A 19309-nucleotide genomic window follows, 5' to 3' on the forward strand; every position below is an offset into this window, starting at 1 on the left:
GTCACCGTGGACACTAGACAACTGAGCCGTGCTTTGAGACCGTCCTGAGCCTGGCCTGGAGGAGGGAGTCAGAGTAGCAGGGAGTGGGAAAGGTTTGCTGGGCGCAGCGATGGGTGCTGGTTGATGGTCTTAGGAGGCTGGTTTAAAAACAACCCTCAGAACATCGCTTTTCGCCATCTGGATCAGGGCAGATCTATTCGATACCGTGCCCACATCTTCCTCGGAGGGAGGCTAAGCATTGCCATGACCTCAGTTTTAGGTCTGTCTCCTGCACCTAAGTAAGCAGACATACCATTTTCTTAATCACCGGAGGAATACATTCACTGCTCTTCCCCCGTGAAGAAGAGGCCCCTCATCTCTGCAGTTTATAGACGCTGAACGTGGTTATGCGATCAGCACTGGGTGTACTTTTTGAGCAACAAAGTATAAATGCTCCAGCAAAGTACTGTTTAATATAAAAAATTGATTTCCCGCTTCCTTTGTTACGGTTGGGAGCACATGCTTTTGTTCAATGGGGGGGTCTCGGGTCCCATCCTGCCGCTCTGCACCAAAAAGCACCTCCGTACACAAAATCTACTGTAGGCCAAAGGAAGGACGGGTTTTTTTCTGCTGGTGCCTTGCTAAAGCGTTGGCAGGGCGTCACGGAGCGCCCGTCCCAGCGCTGCGGGCCAGCCAAGGTAAGCAGCGCGCCTACGAGGAAAACAACGAGCGCTATTCAAGACGAGCTGGGTTGCTTTCCCTCCTGGGTTACCAAATAGGTCCAGATCATTTGTTCTTTCCAATAAAATCAAATTGAACAGGATTAAAAAAAAGGTTAATCTTCTTTAAAATAGCAAACCTTAGAGTTTTGTCTGGTGTTTTTCTGAAGATCCCTTTTTTTCGGTGGCTCTTTTGTTTCTTCGCTTCTCTCGAAACTTGTGACTGGTGGATTTCCTGTGGTAGTTCGTTAAAGGCTTTAAAAGATAGATGATCAGAGGTCTTGAAAAAGGAGTAAAGAATGAGGGCAGCTTTCTCCTTTCGATAGGGTGTGAGCCCATCAGCTCTTCTTGTCGCTTTTCCCCACGGGAGCCAGGGGTTGGGTGTTGAGGGAGATGCCTCCAGCACCAGGCGCCATTGGCAGGGCTCAGACCAGTTGTGAAGTCCCAACTCTAAGATCCCGCAGTTGCTTCATATCCTAAATACGTTCAGATCTCGCTCTGAGACAGCAAATGGCAAATGTTACCTTTAGGCAGGCACCATATTTCTCCAAGATTGCTTTCAGGTCGAACTCATTAAGTCATTACACTGAGAGTTATCTTACAACAGCTTCTTACACTAAAATTGGGCTTTGGGCTAGTTTTAAAGGGTGGTTTGGGCGTTTAAAGCTCTGTGCACATCCGAGCTGTCGCTTACACAGACGCAAGATGAGTTGGCGCGCAAAGGCGCCCATCTTGGCCTCCCACCGTGGCGGAAGAAGTCCCATGCGCTCGTAGCAGAGCAGCGGGACGAACGGCTCGCGCCGAGCCGTAGCTCCTGCTCTGGGGACGATCGTCCGTCCGCTCGCCCTCTCCAAACTCTCTTGCTGCCGTAACTGCCTCCTGCTGTCAGAATGGGCCGTCATGTTGGGCGTGGAATTTCTTGTCACTGGGTTACCTCATGAAAAAAATGAGAACGTATCCGTATAAAAAGAGCGCTTTATAATGGGGTTTCATTTTTGTTTTTTAAGAGGCAATGCAGACCTCCTTCAGAACATTATAAACCCATATAACCAAGACGTGTGTGTGTGTGTGTATATTAAAAAAAAGAGATGTATATTGAGAGCTCGCTTATACTGTTTAGAAGATACGATGTGTATCTCACCAAATATTTTTTGGTGAAGGTAGTGCTCTCCGCTTGTCTTTAACTCATGGTCTGCTGTGTCAGGTAGCTCTGTAAAGAGCTATTTAACTCCTCGCAGGGCTTGCCTTGTACCAACTCAACCTCCAAGCGCTACGTAGCGTACGTAAGGTGCTTGGTCTTTTGCCAGACTGCTTGCAAGTCTGCCGCTCTCCTGTGCTTACTGTACGCTCTTGTTTCCAGAGCTTGCCAGAACTGTAACGCGTACCTGTTTTCCCTGCAGAGACAGGGAATTGATCCTTTAAGGAGCACCGTGCCCTGCTCTGCTGTTTCTTATGACAATTTCTGTTGGCCAAAAGACGCTGTAGAAGGAAATGCTGCTGGTTTGGTGTGCCTCTGCCCCCGGGCCAGAGCCCTGGCCCTTCCCTGGGTATTTAGAGTAATTAAGCTGACAATTATCTGTCTCCCTTCACAGAAAGGTGCTGGATATCATCTGGATTTGTTCTGGGTGGCCATTCTGATGATCATATGCTCCTTTATGGGTCTGCCCTGGTATGTTGCTGCTACCGTGATCTCCATCGCTCACATTGACAGCTTGAAGATGGAGACGGAAACTTCAGCCCCTGGAGAACAGCCCAAGTTTTTGGGAGTGAGGTATGTCAAACCAGAAAAGCCTCGATTGCGTTGTGTGCCTGCAAAGATCAGTTTGTGCTATAAATGGTCTGGCATCGAGCAGGCCACGTACAGAGGTTCAGGGGGAATAGCTCTTAGATTTGCTGTAAATCTTCAGATCAGCTGTGCTTCCTTACAGCTTTTTTTGTCTGCAGAGGATATATCCAGTTAGAAGTTTATCTGGCGTAGCCCTTTTGCAAATACTCCTTCTTGAAAAGGAAGAAAACTGTTGTGTTACGTGCGTGCCTGCAGATCCTGTGCAAACGTGCGGGAGCTAAGGGAGGAAAGGAGGGAAACCTCGCACCGGGGCTTAGACCATTGCTTGGTCTGCTGGGGGCATGCACGTTGAAGCCATCCCAACATACACAGAGCTTTACAGAGCGAGCTCTGGGGCCCACGGGACACTGCAAAGTTGTCATGAAGGATTTCATGCTGCTTTCTTTGTATTTCCAAACCCGGCTGTGAGATGTAGCAGCGCAGGCCTCTGGCAATTCCTTGAACAAATACCCGTGTAACTCCTCAAAAGTTTATTTGGCCCGATCGGACGCGTTTTGCCAGTGTTTGAGAAGGGAGATAAATTTACTGCAGGTTTCTTTATCCATGGACATTAGACAGGCATTCATTAGCAAATATAACCGTCAAAAATGTAAATGTCATGCCTAGAGCAGTCAGCTCTACGTAAGCAAGTTTTTCTGTATTCGGTTGCCTTAATTAAGCGGTCTGAAGTGCTTTCAATAGGAGCACTTCTGGAAATCAGGCCACTTGTTTTGGCGACTAAATAGAAATGTAACGGCCTCACTTTCCGTACGCTGAAATATTACTGGCGAAAGTATTTTGGGATGTAGGGAACGGCTGTGGGTGCCGGCGAAGGCACACGTTCAGCACCCCACGAAGGCCTGGGCCGTTTATCCAGCTGCTGGAGCACTATGGCCAGGACTCAAAATATGCTACTAATCTACGAGTGGAGAGCTAATGATTTATTACCTCTTTGCATGCTATAAATCCTGCCGTGCAGAGAATTTGGGTTGCTAGTTAATGGTTTCTAGTGTTTAACATGGAAACAAGCTCCTCCTTACTCAGTAGCAGTACTCTGTTGATCCGCAAACAGCGGAGCTAAGGCAGGATACAGAAACGGATCTGGTGTTTGAAAAAAGAGGCGTATGAGGTTTGGTTAGGATCAAGAGGCCGGCCTGGTGCTGCTGGCTCGTAATGGGCCGGCTGCTTTGAAAATGTGGCTGCAAAAAGGAGTCGTCAGGCTTTATGTTGGCTCTGAGTACTCTGCGAGGGAATAAAACCAGAGGGAAAGCTGAAGCCATCCTGCTCACCCAGTGATTCTGTTTCAGGGAGCAGAGAGTCACCGGATTCATCGTTTTCATTCTGACCGGCGTGTCTGTCTTTATGGCTCCCATCCTAAAGGTAAGGACATGCCCTGCGCTGCGTCCTTCTGCTCACACAGCCGAAGCAGGGCCACGGCAACGGTCAGGCTATTTTTGTGCTACTAAAAAAGCTCATCGTTGAAGTGTGGAAGAGGAGATTAGAGACAATTACTGATGCAGTTTTACAATTTTCCGGAAGCTTAAATACAAACCTTTTTGAAGGAAAAAAATAACATCGTTGTAGTGTGCTAGATAGTAATAGTGACAAAGTTGAGGGCTGGTGGGCTTGGGGGCTGTGGTTTTTTTCATTTTAAGATTTTTTTCCATGTTTGCATAAAGTTAAGGATTTATTTTGCACTCTTATGCTTCTGCTGTGGCTGTGTTTTATAGAAAATATATTGCAGATAAAGCTTGGGAGCCTACTGGCGGCACGATGGAAGGATGGCTGGCAATGCAGTAGGGTTGCCGTGTGGAAGACGGAGGTTAACAGAGGGATACGTAGTTTTAAAGTACATTTGCATTTATTTGAGCGTGCGCACATCTTGACACATACACCCGAAGAAAATCTTCACTGGGGGCTTACTCACGGGCTACGTGCATGGGTACTGAGAGGAGGTTTTTTTGATGAGAAAGAGTAGGCAGAAGTGGTGGCGACGAGCAGAGCCTACAGCTGATGGTGTTAGTCCATGGGCACAGTTTTGGCCAAAAATCTTTGGGACGGTTGCCACCGCCGTAGCGGAGCGGTACCCTGCCTGGTGCGGCTGCCAAGGCCCGCACCTCAGCACCGCGAGGCTCTTGCAGCTTGCCTGGCGTTTTTTTAAAAAAGCCAGCACAACAGTCAAATTTTCACTCTTTCAGGCTGGATCCTCCTAAAATAGCTCATCCCTTATCGCTCAGAAGCGATGCCCAGCTCAGCAGTATGGAAAACGTGTTTCTGGAGGAAGCAGCGCAATTAAATGTGGTTTCTTAATCTGCTGAATTCTTTTCCTTGTGAGTTTAGCGAAGGCTCTGGACAGATGTGCTGCTGATGTACCATTTAATCTAGGTAGGTAGCTATTTTCCAAGACCTGAAATCTGTTGGCACGTAGCCACGGAGAAACACATCCTTAGTGCATCATCGGAGCGTAGAATGAAACTGGAAAACCTGCTTATCCGTGTCTTGTGGAGGATACCGCCTGTACAACAGGAGATGTCAGCTGCAGAAGTCCATCTCCATGGCCCCGCAGACCGATGGTGCGAGCAGAAGATGTCAAACACGCGTCCTGAGGCAGCGGCACCATGCATCGTAACTCCGTGACGGAGCAGACGGGTGTCTGGAGAAGCGTTTCTGGAGGAGGCAAATGAGTTTTTGGTCAGGAGGAGGTTTGCAGCCGCGGGGGCTGTGAGGCACAGTTAGACGTGAGCCTGAAGGGCAGGAGGCAGGCAGGGAGCAATGGTGCTGCCTGCGTAGAAAGCGGACAAAGTGGCTTTACAAAGTCAGCGTGTTCCCATTCTTGGTTTCTGAGGTTGTTTTTACAACTAGCAAATTTTTGTGTCTTGGTAACAGTTTCCTCCTCTGCGCAAACAGGCATTTCTGTGCCCTTGATTTAATGCCTGATTGTAATAATTCTGTTTGTTCGTTCCCGTGACCTTTCCCTGCAAGATCTCTCCTCCTCTGTTCCACTGGGGTCTATTATTTCCCCTGTTATTGCTTCATTCATTTATTATTTGTCCGTGCTTCCCCTAAGAACGCGCATGGGGAAGATCCTCGCGGGAGGACGCCTGAGGCTAAATCGGCACGCTCCTCGCCCACGTGCCAGCGAGAAGGACCTGGCAGCGTTTCAGGACCTTTAACAGACTCCAGCGGCAGGGTCTCCTGCTCGAGAGAACTGCTTTGCTAAAAGCATCGCAGGACATTCAAGTCTTCCCGTGCCAGCAGCAAATTGAACACGAACGATCCCAAATTCAATAAAGCAGGCAATCCACAGGATAATCTCATCTTTGGTTTTTGTGGGTTTTTGCAGTGTTTGTGCTGGTTTTGAACGTCACTGATGTTTCTGCTCGGTTATGGCAGATCTCCGCAGAAACATCCTCGGCCCCGCTAGGAGACTGACAGGCACTTTCCTATAAATACATTTTTAATTCTGTTGGCTAGCAGCAGGTTTGCTCGGAGTGCCTAAGCCAGCAACCCCATAGCTAGGGAATACTTTGCCAAAAGAAAGTCTTGCAAAACGAAAGCACCGCTTGCTGCTCCGCAGGATAATGTACTGAAGTTTCACCTAGGGATGATTTACAGGCTTAATTATCGTGGAATGGTGAAATAATATTTGGACATTTTTCTCTTTTTTTGAAAAACAGAAAGAAATAGAAGGGAGGAAAAGAGAGCAATGTAAATGAACTAGAAAGCTCAACTCTGAAAGCCTCCTGCCCAACTTGCCGGAGGAGGTTTTATCTTGTCTTCTCTAATCCCTCGGACCCAGTGAGGGCTTTGAATCCCTTGGACACCCACAGCTATGCGAGCGACACGCCGGCTCCCCGTCCCTCCCCGCGATGACAGAACCCAGGCTGCGGAAAAAAACATTTGGCTTTTAACGTGAAACATCAACGCAGCTCGCTCAAGGAGGCAAATAAATCCAACAGAAGGATGAACTGGCAATCAGGAAGCTCGCAGGAGGTGATAGGGAATGAGATTCAGGGAAGGGAAGGGCAAAATGTAGGCAGGGCAGCTTTGGTCTCGGATGGCACGTGGCCTGGTGACTCTGGTGCTTGCGTGCCCCAAGCGAAAGGCATGCATTCGGGATCAAGGCCTCCAGGGATATGTGCGTGTTCCTGACCCAGTAAATGATGAATGATGTGGGCAATACGATAAAACGCTGAAAAACTGCTGTGTTATTTGCCTCTTTAATGAGTTACATGCACAGGTTGGAAGACAAATGTTCCTACAGTAGCAGAGCTGGCCACAGCTTGCCTGGGAGCCTTGGCCGTGCTGCGGCTGCCGTTCAGTGGCAGTCGGCCGTCACTGCACGGCGGCTTCCCTCTTTCTGTCCTTCGTGGGTTCCAGTAAATCACACAAAGGCCGTTATTCAGCCCCCGCCTGTGGTTTGTGCCCAAGTATTCCCATTCACGTCACGCCACGCTGGCTGCGCAGTTTTGCTGGGGGGCCGAGGAGCGCTTCCCCTCTCTTGGCAGCCGCCTGGTGGCTTTTGCCGTTGAGGAAAGCTTCATGCTTCGGCTCGGAGGGACGGATGCTCGTTCTGGGAAGTGCGTATGTTGTGACCGTGCGCCTTCCTCGCTGCCGAAGGAAGACGTCCCCCGTGGCAGGACCAGTGATGGAGGAATGGGCAGCGCTTAGCACTTGAGGGAGCAGAAATGGATGTTTGAAAAGGCAGTTTCTGGCAGTGAAGAAAGTAACTCACGGTCCTGTATTTGTGAATAGTTAAGGATTAATGCGAGTGAAAGATGGAGCGGTCAGAGATTCGGTGGCCATGACTGTCATGGCTGAGGTGGGACTCAAGAGAAGAGCCTTTCTGGATGGGTTTCCACGGCTGCCTGAGCCGGCCATACCACAGGGTCACGCTGCCTTCTCTGCTTCTCTACCTTCTACATCTAGTCTCACCAGAAACCAAGAGGTGAAAAGCAGTTTGAAGCTTACTGGAACACGTTTACCCCACCTCTTCTTTAATTTGCTGACTGAGTGGCACCGGCTGGCTTCGGTCCCTGTGGTTCTTGGAGAGACATCCAAGGCCCCGTGACGTGGGAGAGCCCAGGGCTCGTTCGGCCCCTGCCCTGCTCCTCAGCCCTCCGGCAATGGCACAAATGTCCTTGCGGCTCTCAAAACACGGCAGAAGGATTGCTCGCGTTATTACTCCATGTTGTCCACTCGTAGGTGCATTAGAGTTGATCACAGGCTAGGATTTATGTCTCCCCCTGGGTTAACGGCGCATCGTGCTCACTCCCTGTCTCTGCTCTTCCCCCCGCAGTTCATTCCCATGCCTGTGCTCTACGGCGTCTTCCTCTACATGGGTGTCGCGTCCCTCAACGGCGTGCAGGTGAGTCCCTCCAGGGCTGGGAGCAGGCTCCCCGCCGGGCCTTCTCCAGAAGACGGCAATCATTAACCAGTGCGGGGTTTCTTTCGCAACCCTCTGGCCTTTCCCTTCTCCTTCACCGCCTCCTTTTCCTTCCCAAGAAACGCGGGGAGGGTAGCAACTGTTTACAAACATAGCCGCAAGCTGGCTGTCCTGAGATTGAGACCAAAGGCACCTGCTCAGCCAGAGGGCAGCCAGGTCTGGGCCCTGTGAGCGACGGCGGGTGCTTTGCGAAGACCCAGGGTCCATCTTTTCCCCCGCAGCTCAGCCATGCCGAGGGCAGCGTACGCTTGCAGAGGCCCCGGGCTCGCTCCCGGGACGGTTCGGGTCCCCTGCTGGGGCATCTGCCGCAGACCGAAGGAAAAGAAGGGAAGGCGATTTATGGCAGCGGGGTTATTCCGCGGTGTTAACGAGCGGGAGCGTTGCTGTTTGCCGGGGAGGGGAAGCCAAGCCCCTTTCTTTGTCGTTGAGGAAATATTGCGTAAGGAGCCTTTCTCACAGCGCAGCATCTGTAGCTGGCCCTAGGAAGCTGGAAGTGGTTTTGTTGCTTTCTGGCACCCTGTTAATTGTGGCCTTTCTTTTTAGCGCTTGTTTGTGCTCTAACGGGAGAAGACTGCCTGTTCTGTGAGCACCATGAGAATTTCCGTGGCTATTCTTTAAAACGGCCCCGGCTTTCATTCACTGGTGGGAGATCGATCTGGTCTCAGCAGCGGGCAGCAAGCCCACGCTCGGGCAGGGGACAAGGAGGGGATTGTAGTGTTTGCCCTGGGGCTGCTTCTCCTGGAGGGGATTTCCCCTGCTTCCCGGCCCAGGTGGTCCGGGGACTGGGCAGCTTGTTTTCCCCTCATCAAGGATGTTTTTCACTCGATGAGAAATCCCCGTTTTGGTTTAACTCCAAGTCCGTCCGGTCTAGCACGGGGCAAGGGACGCTGCCAGAAAAGCTGCCCGTCTTCCTCGCTCTTTAGTTAGGTGCCTTTCTGTCCTCTGGTAGCGTGATGTCTGCCCTCACCTCTCTTGAGCTCTGCTCCCAATTTATTTGGAAAAAAAAAGCATTGTTTTTAAATGCTGAATGTCTTTCCTTAGCAGGAGCGGGGCAGGGGAGGGTGGCAGAAGTGACCCAGAGTTTGCTGCTGACCGCAGTTTGGGCATTTATCTTGTTTCCTCTGTTTGGTGGGTAATGAAGCGCTCCCTTCAAGAGAAAATTCCCCGTGTCCACAGCCGCAGCGGATCAGGCCCATTCTTTTGAAGCCAGCAGAGCCGTTTCCTTCGTTCCTCGGTTTAAACCCTCATCACCAGAGCACATGGAGTCCCGCTCCTGAAAATAAAGGCACCGCAATGCCTTGCTTTGCGAGGTGCTTCGCTCCGGTGTGTCTGTTAGTTGCCAAATACAGCGTAGACCTAGGACCTTCACTTGAGACGAGGGAGTTAACGCGTTTAGCCTGCCCTGCGCAAGTCAGTCAGCATAGGGGAGCTGTGCTGGGTTTTCTGCTGGCTTTCTTTTATGCAAGGGGAGCCAACTGATTCAAGGTCACACTTCAGCGTGGAATAATGCTTTTGTATCTCTTCTTTGTGTATCCCGGGTTTCATTTAAACGTCTGTTTCTCTTCCTTTCCAGTTCATGGATCGTCTGAAGCTGCTCTTGATGCCTCTAAAACACCAGCCTGACTTCATCTACCTGCGCCACGTGCCGCTGCGCAGGGTCCATCTGTTCACCTTCCTGCAGGTGGTGTGCCTGGCCCTCCTCTGGATTCTCAAGTCCACCGTGGCTGCTATCATATTCCCTGTCATGGTAGGTGATGTTCTCCTTCGCGTCCCTCCCTTCCGCAGCCTGCGCCTTCCACGCACGGTCGTCCCCTCCCATCAACGGGCTCCCTGTCAAATCCCTAGCTCGAGGCTCTGCCTCCATTCGTGGCGCTGAGGTAAGACTGCACGGGGTCAGTGTTGCTGCGACTGCCTTTACAGAAATCCTCTGGAGGAAAATGAGCCTGGAAAGTTTATTTTTTTCCAGAAAGGTGTAGTTAGTTTCGACCATTCCTGGCTGCCAAGGTTAGATTGGCCGTGTTTTCTCCTTGGGCTGCATGAACGAGTGAGAGGTGCATAGTTTTCTTTTTTTCAGTCTACGCTAATTACCGTACAGAAAACGCCTCCGTTGCTTTTAAGTAGCACACATTGACAAAAGCAAGAATGAGGCTCACTGCTAAGAGGTGTGCCAAATGGAGGGGAAGGATTAGCTTAATCAAGAGCAAAAAAAAGAATGTATTTGTCCTTGAACTTCAGTAAAAAGACAGCAGTGTTGATTCACGTGTTTCACGTCGGAGGAGGATATCTAAGTTTGTAGGATGCACGTCCTCCTTCTAATAACACCTATCAGAGTCGTGTTAAAACTTATTTTGGATGTTGAGAGATAAAATGTTCATCACACAGAACTGTTTCTTAAATATACAGTGTGCAGTCAGTCTGACACAGTGTTTCTACATCAAGGAAGGGGAATAGCGAAACAGCTTTCTGGTCATTTAGATTGTTACTAGAGCTATAGACACAGTTAGGCATTTATAGCAAATAAAAACCAAACAGGTGTTAAGGGGAGTTTGTATGTATGCTTTGCCTCAGGCATCGAAACCCGTGACCGTGGATCCTAACGGAGGGAGCATCGAGTAGATCCTTCGCCACCGCTGTGCCTGAGCCGTAGCTCAGCTGGAACAGGTGGGAGGGAGGGGGCCGTGGGGCCAGGTGGATCCAGTGTGGATCCAGTGGGACCATAGCTGCACCCACAGAGATTCGGCCGCGTCTGGTCTCTGGCTTGGAGATGGGTCAGACTGCTGCAAAGTCAGAGCTTTGTGAAAGTCCCTTAAGAAATCTGGGCCCAGTGTCACCTAGTTTCAGGTTTACAGACAAGTAACGTTGCAGTTGTGGGTGCAGTTACGAACTGCAGTGCTTATTTAAGGGAGAGAAGGAGGGAAAGCAGAAAACAGAACAAGGACGAGCGTTTCTTCTCTGATGCTGGCGGAATGAGAAAAGATGATGCAAGTAAAAAAAATCCTCCATATGTTCTCGCTGGGACGCATGCTCATATATAAAGGCGTTAAAAATCAGCAGTTCCCACTGACACGCTGTTGCATTGCATTTTCATGGCTGTGTTGTACTGCTGTCGAAAGCTGAATCTGAGATCTGGACACTCTTTGCCCATAATAGGGAGAATCTGAGCGAACCCTGAGTCTGCTGAAGTTCACGATAATGGTGCGAACTCGGGGAAGGTACAGTCACAGCTTAGACGTAGCTGGATCTGATGACAAAACCTCAATTATTTGCACTCATGAACAGAAAGACTATAAACTTCCAATTTGTGAAGATCTGGCCAATAGCCAAACCTCTGTTTATTCGAAGGAAAAGCACTTGGAATACAGAAATAATTCGTAATGGGATAATCATGGGTGTCTACATGACATCTTTCCACCCCCTGAGTAATTTCTCACTTCTGTAATCGCGTCTTAAGTTACGCAAGTCAAATGTTGAGATCCTTTCCTAGGAATTGTTTGTGCCGTTGATCATTATTGCTCGGAACAAACTTCATCTTAAAGGCAGTCTTCGGTTGTCGGGAATGGGTTATATCTTTTAGTAGCCGAGTCGAGCTTTCAGTGCGTCGGCGTCCCCTTGAGCACAGCGTACACATGACCTTGGTAGGCATCTGGTGATGGTGGTAAACCCAGCGTCGATGTAAATGCCTGTTTCAGACATGTCTCTTCTTTTTTTTTTCCCAGTGCCTTTATTGCAGTCTTGCTCAGAAAAAGCTTTCCCTCCGGTTTCACGCAGCCACAATCCTAGTAAACTTTATTCTGCAAACTCTCAGGGCACAGTTTGGCCCTTGTCTCATTTCTAAAGAGTTTTTACATCTGGGGAAGCGGTGAGTAAAACGTAAAGACAATTGCTCAGGCTGCCCCTGTGAACCTGCATGTGTAAGCTGAATCCAAAAATAAATGAAAATACTCATTTTTTGTCCCTTTATTATTTTGCCTGATGCCTGTCAGGTGGATGTTCAAGATGACCTTTGTCTCCACAGGAGTATTCAGCGATTACATACTTTTTTCTCTACGTTGCTCCTGTTTATTCTGCTGTGAAGCAGTCACGGTTCAGACTTTCCAGTTGATAGAGGTATCCCAGGCGTTCACCTTGTTCTCTCTCATTTACAGCCGGAATTCAAGTGTGTGGGATTAAGCAGCAGCATCAAGAGGAGTGCACGGAGAGTTCCCAGTTCAAGGTAAAATGTGACTGAGAAGTCCCTCTCTGCCTTTTCAGATCCTGGCACTTGTAGCAGTCAGAAAAGCCATGGACTACCTCTTCTCCCAGCATGACTTAAGCTTCCTTGACGACGTCATTCCAGAAAAGGACAAGAAGAAGAAAGAGGACGAGAAGAAGAAGAAGAAGAAGAAGGGCAGTATGGACAGCGACAATGATGATGTAAGGAGCTTTCTGCTCTTGTCAAATCGCTCCTTTTCTAGCTAGCTAACCCCGGGGAACAGTCCGTGCCCGCCCCAGCGCTGGGGCTGGGGACTTCCCAGCCTCTTCTGAAGCCGACCAGCTCAGTCTTCTGCTGCTGCAGCAAGTCGGCCCCAAACAAAACTTCTTTTCTACGTTGCTTTCCCTTTTCCAGCCATCACCAGCCTGTGCTGGGTGGTGCTTGCATTGCCAGGAACGACATCACGCTTTCCACAAGAGCGCTAGATACCTGCTGGGGTGTCATGCCCTTTGCTAGAATGCCTTTCATCACCCTGCCTTGTTCACCTTTCCCTTCTCTGCCTTTCTCCCCCGTCATCGTCTCTTACGTTTTAGGAGGAGAACGATTTGCACCAGCAGCTCTGGTACTTCTGAATATATTCTGCTTTTCTTCTTTGATATTTTTTTAATTACTCTTTTTTAAAAGCACAAAAAGATGTGACTTGTCTTGCAGGCAAGACTGCTTTCTGTTGATAATACTCACGACCTAAATATTTTCAAAGCGTACGTGCCCTTCTGCCGTGTATTCTTTGGTCCTACCTCAGGGTGCAGCATGCCCTAAAATAGTGAAACGTAGCTGCTTACGTCGTTACTAAGCACGGTGACCTGACTAGACGAGATCCACGTGCCTTAGACTGTTCTGGTTTTTACTGTATATATCATAAGGAGAAATGTAGTCCTCGTGCCTTTAAACATTCTCCTACCCAGGTCTAGCACGAACTCAAATCCTATAATTTTTTGATTGAAGTGCTAAACCCACTAGTTACACAGCACTTTGTATAGTAAGTGCGAGCTGCCTTTGGAGAGCTGGCTGCCTTGGTCAGCGTTACCTTTTGCGATGCAAAAAGGGAGCTAGGCTTTAATAATTTTAGGCTACCTGGAGAGTACGAAGCACGGTGTCGCTTGTTCTGCTCATGGAGCCATCCACGGTTCATGAAGAAGGGCTTTTCCTATGATGTAGGCAGAGGTAAGATCACCTGAAGCTGGAAAAAAATCCCATTTTAACACGGAAGGAGAAACAAATGAGAAGCGATGGCGCTCTGGGAGGAGGCAGGCAGCAGGATAAGTCACCTGGCCCTTCCTCGAGCCCTCCGGCCCGGCTCACCGACCTGCAGCCCCCAGGTTCTGAACCGCCGCTCGGTGCGGTGTGGCAGAGCGGCAGCGGCACCGGTGGTCGGCCCGCCTGCTCCCTGGCCTCCGTAGCGGATAGGAAATGGGTAACGGCGACCTCCCCAAGGAGCAGCCGCTGGGTCGGTCTGTCCGAAGGTGGCACCGCTGCCACCAAACCGGAGGGTCACGGGTGCCGTGGGGTGGCTGTCTGGAGGGTTTCTGCTGGGTATCGTCTGCGTCCGTTCTGCACTGAGCAGACCTACCAAATCAACCCTCCTTCTGGGCTAATAATCCATCTGGCGTCTTCAAGAGGAAAAGGGCAGCTCCAAGAGTTCCCCCAGACCATCCCGATGCCTGATCTTGCTGAAGGATGGGAGGACAGAAAAGGCAACCTCAGTCCTGGTGGGGAGGACAAGCTAGAACCCGCGTCCTTCATGCGAGAGCTGTGTAACACCTCTGCAGATCTGCGTTAGAGGCAGCAAAGTCAGGCTATTCAGATGAGAAAATATGCAAAGGCCTTTCTGTAAAGAACATATGCTGTCTAAAGCGGAGCAAGAGACAAAACTAGGAATTTCTTAGGTGAGGGTGCAGCAGTGTAGGAGGTCGCCTGGATCCACGCCGTGTTAAATCAAGCCGAATCCCAGCTGGGAAGATTGGCTCTTATTTCAGACAGCAAGCTCCCCTTTCCTGTCATTCCTCCAGTTCCTGGGAGGCCGAGGGTTTCCTTCAGCAGATAACTTTGTGCAAACCGAAACGAGAGAAAACTCCCTACTGTTCTGAGCAGAGTCAGCAAAGGTTTGACTCCATCCCCTCCTCTTGACTGATTTGAATCCAGCAGCATCGCATCCTGAGCCACGGCTCCCGTATCTCTGGTATGTTTTAAGCTATCTCCTCTCTTCTCAGGCTTTTCCTTAGTTTAAGGTATAGTCATTGATCTAATGGGTAAGAGAATTTATGCAAAATGTTGGTTCTTAACTCTTCTTGGGTTTTTTTTTTCAGCACTTGCTTTTACCAGCTTCCTGACCATAAAACGCTTGGCATTATCGGTTTGATTATTTTCACCCTTTCCCTTCCAGAAATATGCCCCCACAAAGTTAGTCCTCTGGGATTTGGCGGGCAGCGTTCAGCAAGGAGAACTGCTGGGCGTTGGTAATGCGAGCGGGGTTGGATGACTGAGTACGGCGAAACCCGGCGTGAGCAGAGACCGCTCTCAGCACGAGCGAGGACTCGCCTAAAGTTCTCGCTTGGGGGTTCGCTAGCCGTCAGGGGCAGCGAAAAAGGAGCCGCAAAGAAAGGTTTTCAGTAATCTCACCATTTTTCCCTCCAGCTTGGCTTTACAAAGTATGAATTAGTGCAACGAATAGCTCTATTTGCCCAACGAAAACTCAAGCGCCTTGGTTTTCTCTCCGATTTTATGTCAAAAAATGCATGGCCCAAGAAAGGCCAGACAATTTTTCTAAAAAAGATCTTGGGCTAGCATATTTAGTTTCAGTCTCAGAAGTGCTGTGTAATGGTCTCTTCTCCCCTTTAGGGCATTTTTGCCAACTGCAGATGCTTTCTCTGCCTCTGTTCATTTTAGACGGTGAAGTTTAAAGTAGACCCTGAGCATCAGCATTGCCGTTCCACAGACCTCTGCCATTTATTCGTTGATCAGCACTGAAACTGTGGGAGATGTTACCCAGCTGTTAGGCTCCGCTTACAGCATGGCCCCGAAGGGATGGGGATTTGGGGATGGCTTTACTGCCTCAGTGCTTTTCGGAGGAATCATCTTTATTTGAGCTGTGCTTATCCCTCAGCCTCGTGAAAATACTCCTGAGGAAACATTTTGCTATGGGAGTATGGAATACTGCACTGGATGTCAGTTGTGTTAAAAAATAATTTAAAAAAAAAATGCCGGGGGAGCGATTCTCTGGCCTCTGCAATGTTTTCCTGCCCTGACTTGAAGGTCTCCCTGCCTCCACCCCAGCGTGATGCTCGCTGCTGCCTCTGGTTCTCTCCAGGAACAAAGAGGTGTTAACGTTTCTGGCAAATACCGCCTTACTTCTTTTACCAAGTTACGCAATATCAGCCTTTCCTTGGTTAGGAGAAGGTACTTTTACTTGAAAAAAGCAAAATAACTCCGGGTACCTTCTATCAAGCCTAAGGAGGTGGGTCCCTGAAGGCAGCGGGTTACGAATCGTGCTGGTACCCAAGCTCCGCGGAGCCCGCCTACAGGTTTTCTCTGCGCTTGTGCCTCTTCTTGACCGGTTTGCTGTGTCTCCTGGCTGGCTGGGAGTGCTGAATTCTTACAAGGGCCCTGGGTTTGACGAGCTATTTTACTGTAAAGTGAGGTATAACTGAGACTGGGTTTGACTCAACGTAGATAAACGGGGGAGCTGAGACAGTCCAGCTTAAGGAACCTCTGCCGTATCGCATCTGGCCCTCATCCTCAGAGAGCAGTCCGGAAGAAAAAAGGGGTTTTACAGAAATCGCAGCATGATAAAGCGTTCTGTTGCGCTTTCACAGAAGGCAATGCCCTGCTATTCCTGCCTACGAACGCATTTGCCATCCGTCTTTCCCGCAGCCAACTCCGGGCTCAATTGGGTGCTGGTGGCAAAGGTGGGGAAGGGGAAGATAACAATTACACGAGATCATTCTTCCGATCTGTTTTACTTTCGCAGTGTGAAGGAGGAGGGAAGGTGGGGTGCAGTGGGGAACCAGCAAGAACCAGCAGGCAGCGAAGCTGGATGATGCCTTTTTATTTTTTCTTCTTTTCCTCATTCCTACAGAAACTATATGAAGGATGATTTTAATTTGTGGGAGACGATAAGAGCGAGAGCAGTGAAAATATTCTAAGACCTTTTACACGTTTCTTTCACAGTCTGACTGCCCCTACTCAGAAAAAGTCCCAAGTATTAAAATACCAATGGACATCATGGAGCAGGAACCTTTCCTAAGTGATAGCAAACCTGCCGACAGTGAGTAGAACTCTTGCATGCCTGCTTGACTCTGACGTGCAGTACAAAAATATATATGTATTTAGAGTGATTTATGAAAAAAAGAAACCAAAATCCTTTCCTATTACTCGATAAGTACTTTTTCTTGTTCTTTTTTTTTTTCTCTTTTTTTAATTTCCAGGCCTCTGATTTATGACAGCTTTTGGTTTTGTGAGCTTTTTTTTCTTTGCTCGTTACAAAATTGATGTTGTTCCTCCTGGTGCCTCCAGCTTAAGCGCTTTTATCCAGCTACTAACTGGTCTCTTGGCCGCTCGCTCTCTCCTCCTCTCTTTTCTGACCTTGCCCGTTTTGTGTTAACTCTGCTATGGTTTGATTGGTTTTTTCCCCTCTGAGCCTGGTGTTCTGGACTTGCAGCGTGTCTAAACTGCATCGCTGTCCCATTGCTGTTTGTTTCCTTAGGTGCCACGCACAAATCAGCGCTTAAAAGAGTACTTAAGCCTGTCATTGATCCGCATTGCGCATTAAACTGACAGGCAGTGATCAGTTGACCCTGAACGTATTTCCCTTCTTAGGTGATTTGTGCTATTCTGTTTCTTTTTAATTTCTTACCTTAATATCCGTAATTGATTACTGTGATCGTTGTTTTCAGTCATTGCCGCTTTTCATGTTACGGTCTTTTAAGCGAGGAATCGGGAATAACAACCGACCTTAGCTTTTTTGCCTTTGCGCTGACTTTTTAAAATACTATGAGCGATGGATGCCACCTGGAGAGAAATACGAGTGATAGTAATAAATCGGTACTGCTGCGAGGCTGGTGATTTCTCGGAGGAGGGCCTAAACCCACAGATGTTCAGATCCTTAGACTGTCGTTTGGTACCTAATTCCCCCTCGCGTTTCGGTGGCGTTTAGATACCTTAGGCAGTCCTAAGCATTGCTCTGTGGTTTTTAGGTACGGGAACACTTAGCGATTGGCCTTATAAAACAAAGAGAAAGAGACGATTCCCTGATTATTTAGATATTCTCGGTGTTTTGCTGATAAGGAAAAGGAGCAAAACCAGCCTGGGGCAAGCAGACAGATCCTCCTCATTTGTCTGCGAAAATGCCCTGATGCGCTACAAACAAAGCGCACCCTAAATGTTGTTACACAGGATTTTCTGATCAGATAACGCTGTTTTCAACATCTTTAAGGCTGAAATAGTTAAGGAGAAGTTCGTTCTGCCGCAAACCTGTTTGCTGGAATGGCCTTTGAGACAACCCCGGGTATATCACCCGTGAGCCGAGCACTAGTTGGTTTGCGTATTTGTATGTTTTCATAATCCAGTAGTTGATTTATGGTTTTAATTAGAAACAACGCCAAAAAAAAAAAAATAAAATCAGGCCCTTGGACTAGAAGAAGTAGCTGGAATCCAGCAGCACTGTGGTGCTGTCCTTGAATAGAACTGTGCTCTGTGATTCAAAGTATGTTACGAATAATACTACTGACATCAGCTTTCCTTCAGCAATAGCGAGAATAGGATTATTATTAACAGAGCGCACGGTTCCCCACGCCGGCTCAGGAAAGGAGAGCCGTTACAGGCGACAAGGCGCCTGTTTTCTCGCAAGGCGTTTGGGTGCGACAGTGAGGAGGCCAGGGTAACTAAGGAGGGGTAGATAAAAGGTAAGTGTCAAGACCTAAAGGCGGTGGAAGTCTTGGGAAGTGAGTCTTCTGGTTGTGTTGGCAGTTCCAGGGTCTTTACCTTGGAGGAGAGAGAGAGAAATGGAGTATTTTTTATTTACAAGCTGTGAAATTCATCTGGCAGGCAGGCAGCAGTAAAAAAGCGTTGCCAAATAGATGAGAGTGGCCTGGAGAAACTGAGGCTGGGCTTGAGAAGCCGTCAGTGGTGCGGGCAGTGACAAACGAGACTTTCTTCCCTCCCCGACAGGAGAAAAATCACCAACATTCCTTGAACGCCATACGTCGTGCTGATACAATTCCTTTCCTTCAGTCACACACCATGCCAAGGTAAGCACCCCAAAAACACGCTTTATAATGACGCCTCAAAAGCATCTCAGCTACCCCTCAGTATACCGAAAGTCAACGAGGCAAAATCTCTGTCCCACGATAGGAAACCCTCTTAAAAAGCACATTGAGAAAATTCCCTACCCAGGGTTGCAGCGTCCACGCTGATGACCGACGCGGCTTTGGAGTGCGTGGGACGGGGAGCGGAGAGCCGGCGCGAGGCCCGAGGGCTCCGCCGGCCTCGGGCGGACGCCGGCTGCGCTACCCGTGGCTGGCTTGGGGTCTAAACCAGAAGAAAGATGCAGAGCGACTGGGAGGAGTCTAGAAAACACCTCTACAGGGGAACAAGCAAATTAATTGGGATTGTTTCGTCTTTTAAAAAAAAAACCAGACAGACAGTGAGAGAAAATTGCCGTTAGGCTTTCCTTCAGTCGCGTAACAGGATGTTGCCAAAAGGAAGTAATGCATTTTCTCATGTCTGTGGTGGAAAACAGAGTAAATAATAACCTTAAACTGCAGCAAGGAAGAGTTAAGTAGCAGTTTCTCGGCACTCAGCCCCTTGGGGCCACCTCGGACCTGCCAGCGCCAGGAGTCGGATCTAGACCAAGGCAGCACTAGTTCTCTGAAACATCGAAGTAGTATCCAGGCTCCCAGGTGTTAGCGTGCGAAATGAATCTCAACGGCTATAACCAGATTATTTCAAAGGCAGTTTATGAGTGTTGCCGCAGCTCGATGCAAAGCACAAGTGTGTTTAGACCACCAGTTCATTAAAATTAGCTTATATTATGTAGGGGTCTTATCTTAAGACGGTTGCATATTACCGCTGCCCATCAAGGTTATTTACTT

The 19309-nt window shown here is 48.9% G+C and overlaps 1 protein-coding gene across 5 annotated transcripts in view; it reads left to right on the forward strand.

The window, feature by feature from the left end:
• The window catches only part of SLC4A4 (solute carrier family 4 member 4), a 183554-nt gene that overhangs the window by 160391 nt on the left and 3854 nt on the right, over nucleotides 1-19309 (forward strand). For all 5 annotated transcript variants that reach the window (XM_087737167.1, XM_087737168.1, XM_009463608.2 and 2 more), the window contains 7 exons: nucleotides 2291-2469; nucleotides 3831-3903; nucleotides 7823-7891; nucleotides 9543-9716; nucleotides 12221-12382; nucleotides 16389-16485; nucleotides 18387-18466. In XM_087737167.1, coding sequence (XP_087593293.1) covers nucleotides 2291-2469; nucleotides 3831-3903; nucleotides 7823-7891; nucleotides 9543-9716; nucleotides 12221-12382; nucleotides 16389-16485; nucleotides 18387-18430 — 798 coding nt within the window. In that variant the 3' untranslated portion in view covers nucleotides 18431-18466. The remainder of the gene's footprint in view (nucleotides 1-2290; nucleotides 2470-3830; nucleotides 3904-7822; nucleotides 7892-9542; nucleotides 9717-12220; nucleotides 12383-16388; nucleotides 16486-18386; nucleotides 18467-19309) is intronic.

This window comes from Nipponia nippon, unplaced genomic scaffold (assembly GCF_047370975.1).
Source record: "Nipponia nippon isolate SJK-2023a ecotype South Korea unplaced genomic scaffold, ASM4737097v1 scaffold_6, whole genome shotgun sequence".
Taxonomy (NCBI): domain Eukaryota; kingdom Metazoa; phylum Chordata; class Aves; order Pelecaniformes; family Threskiornithidae; genus Nipponia; species Nipponia nippon.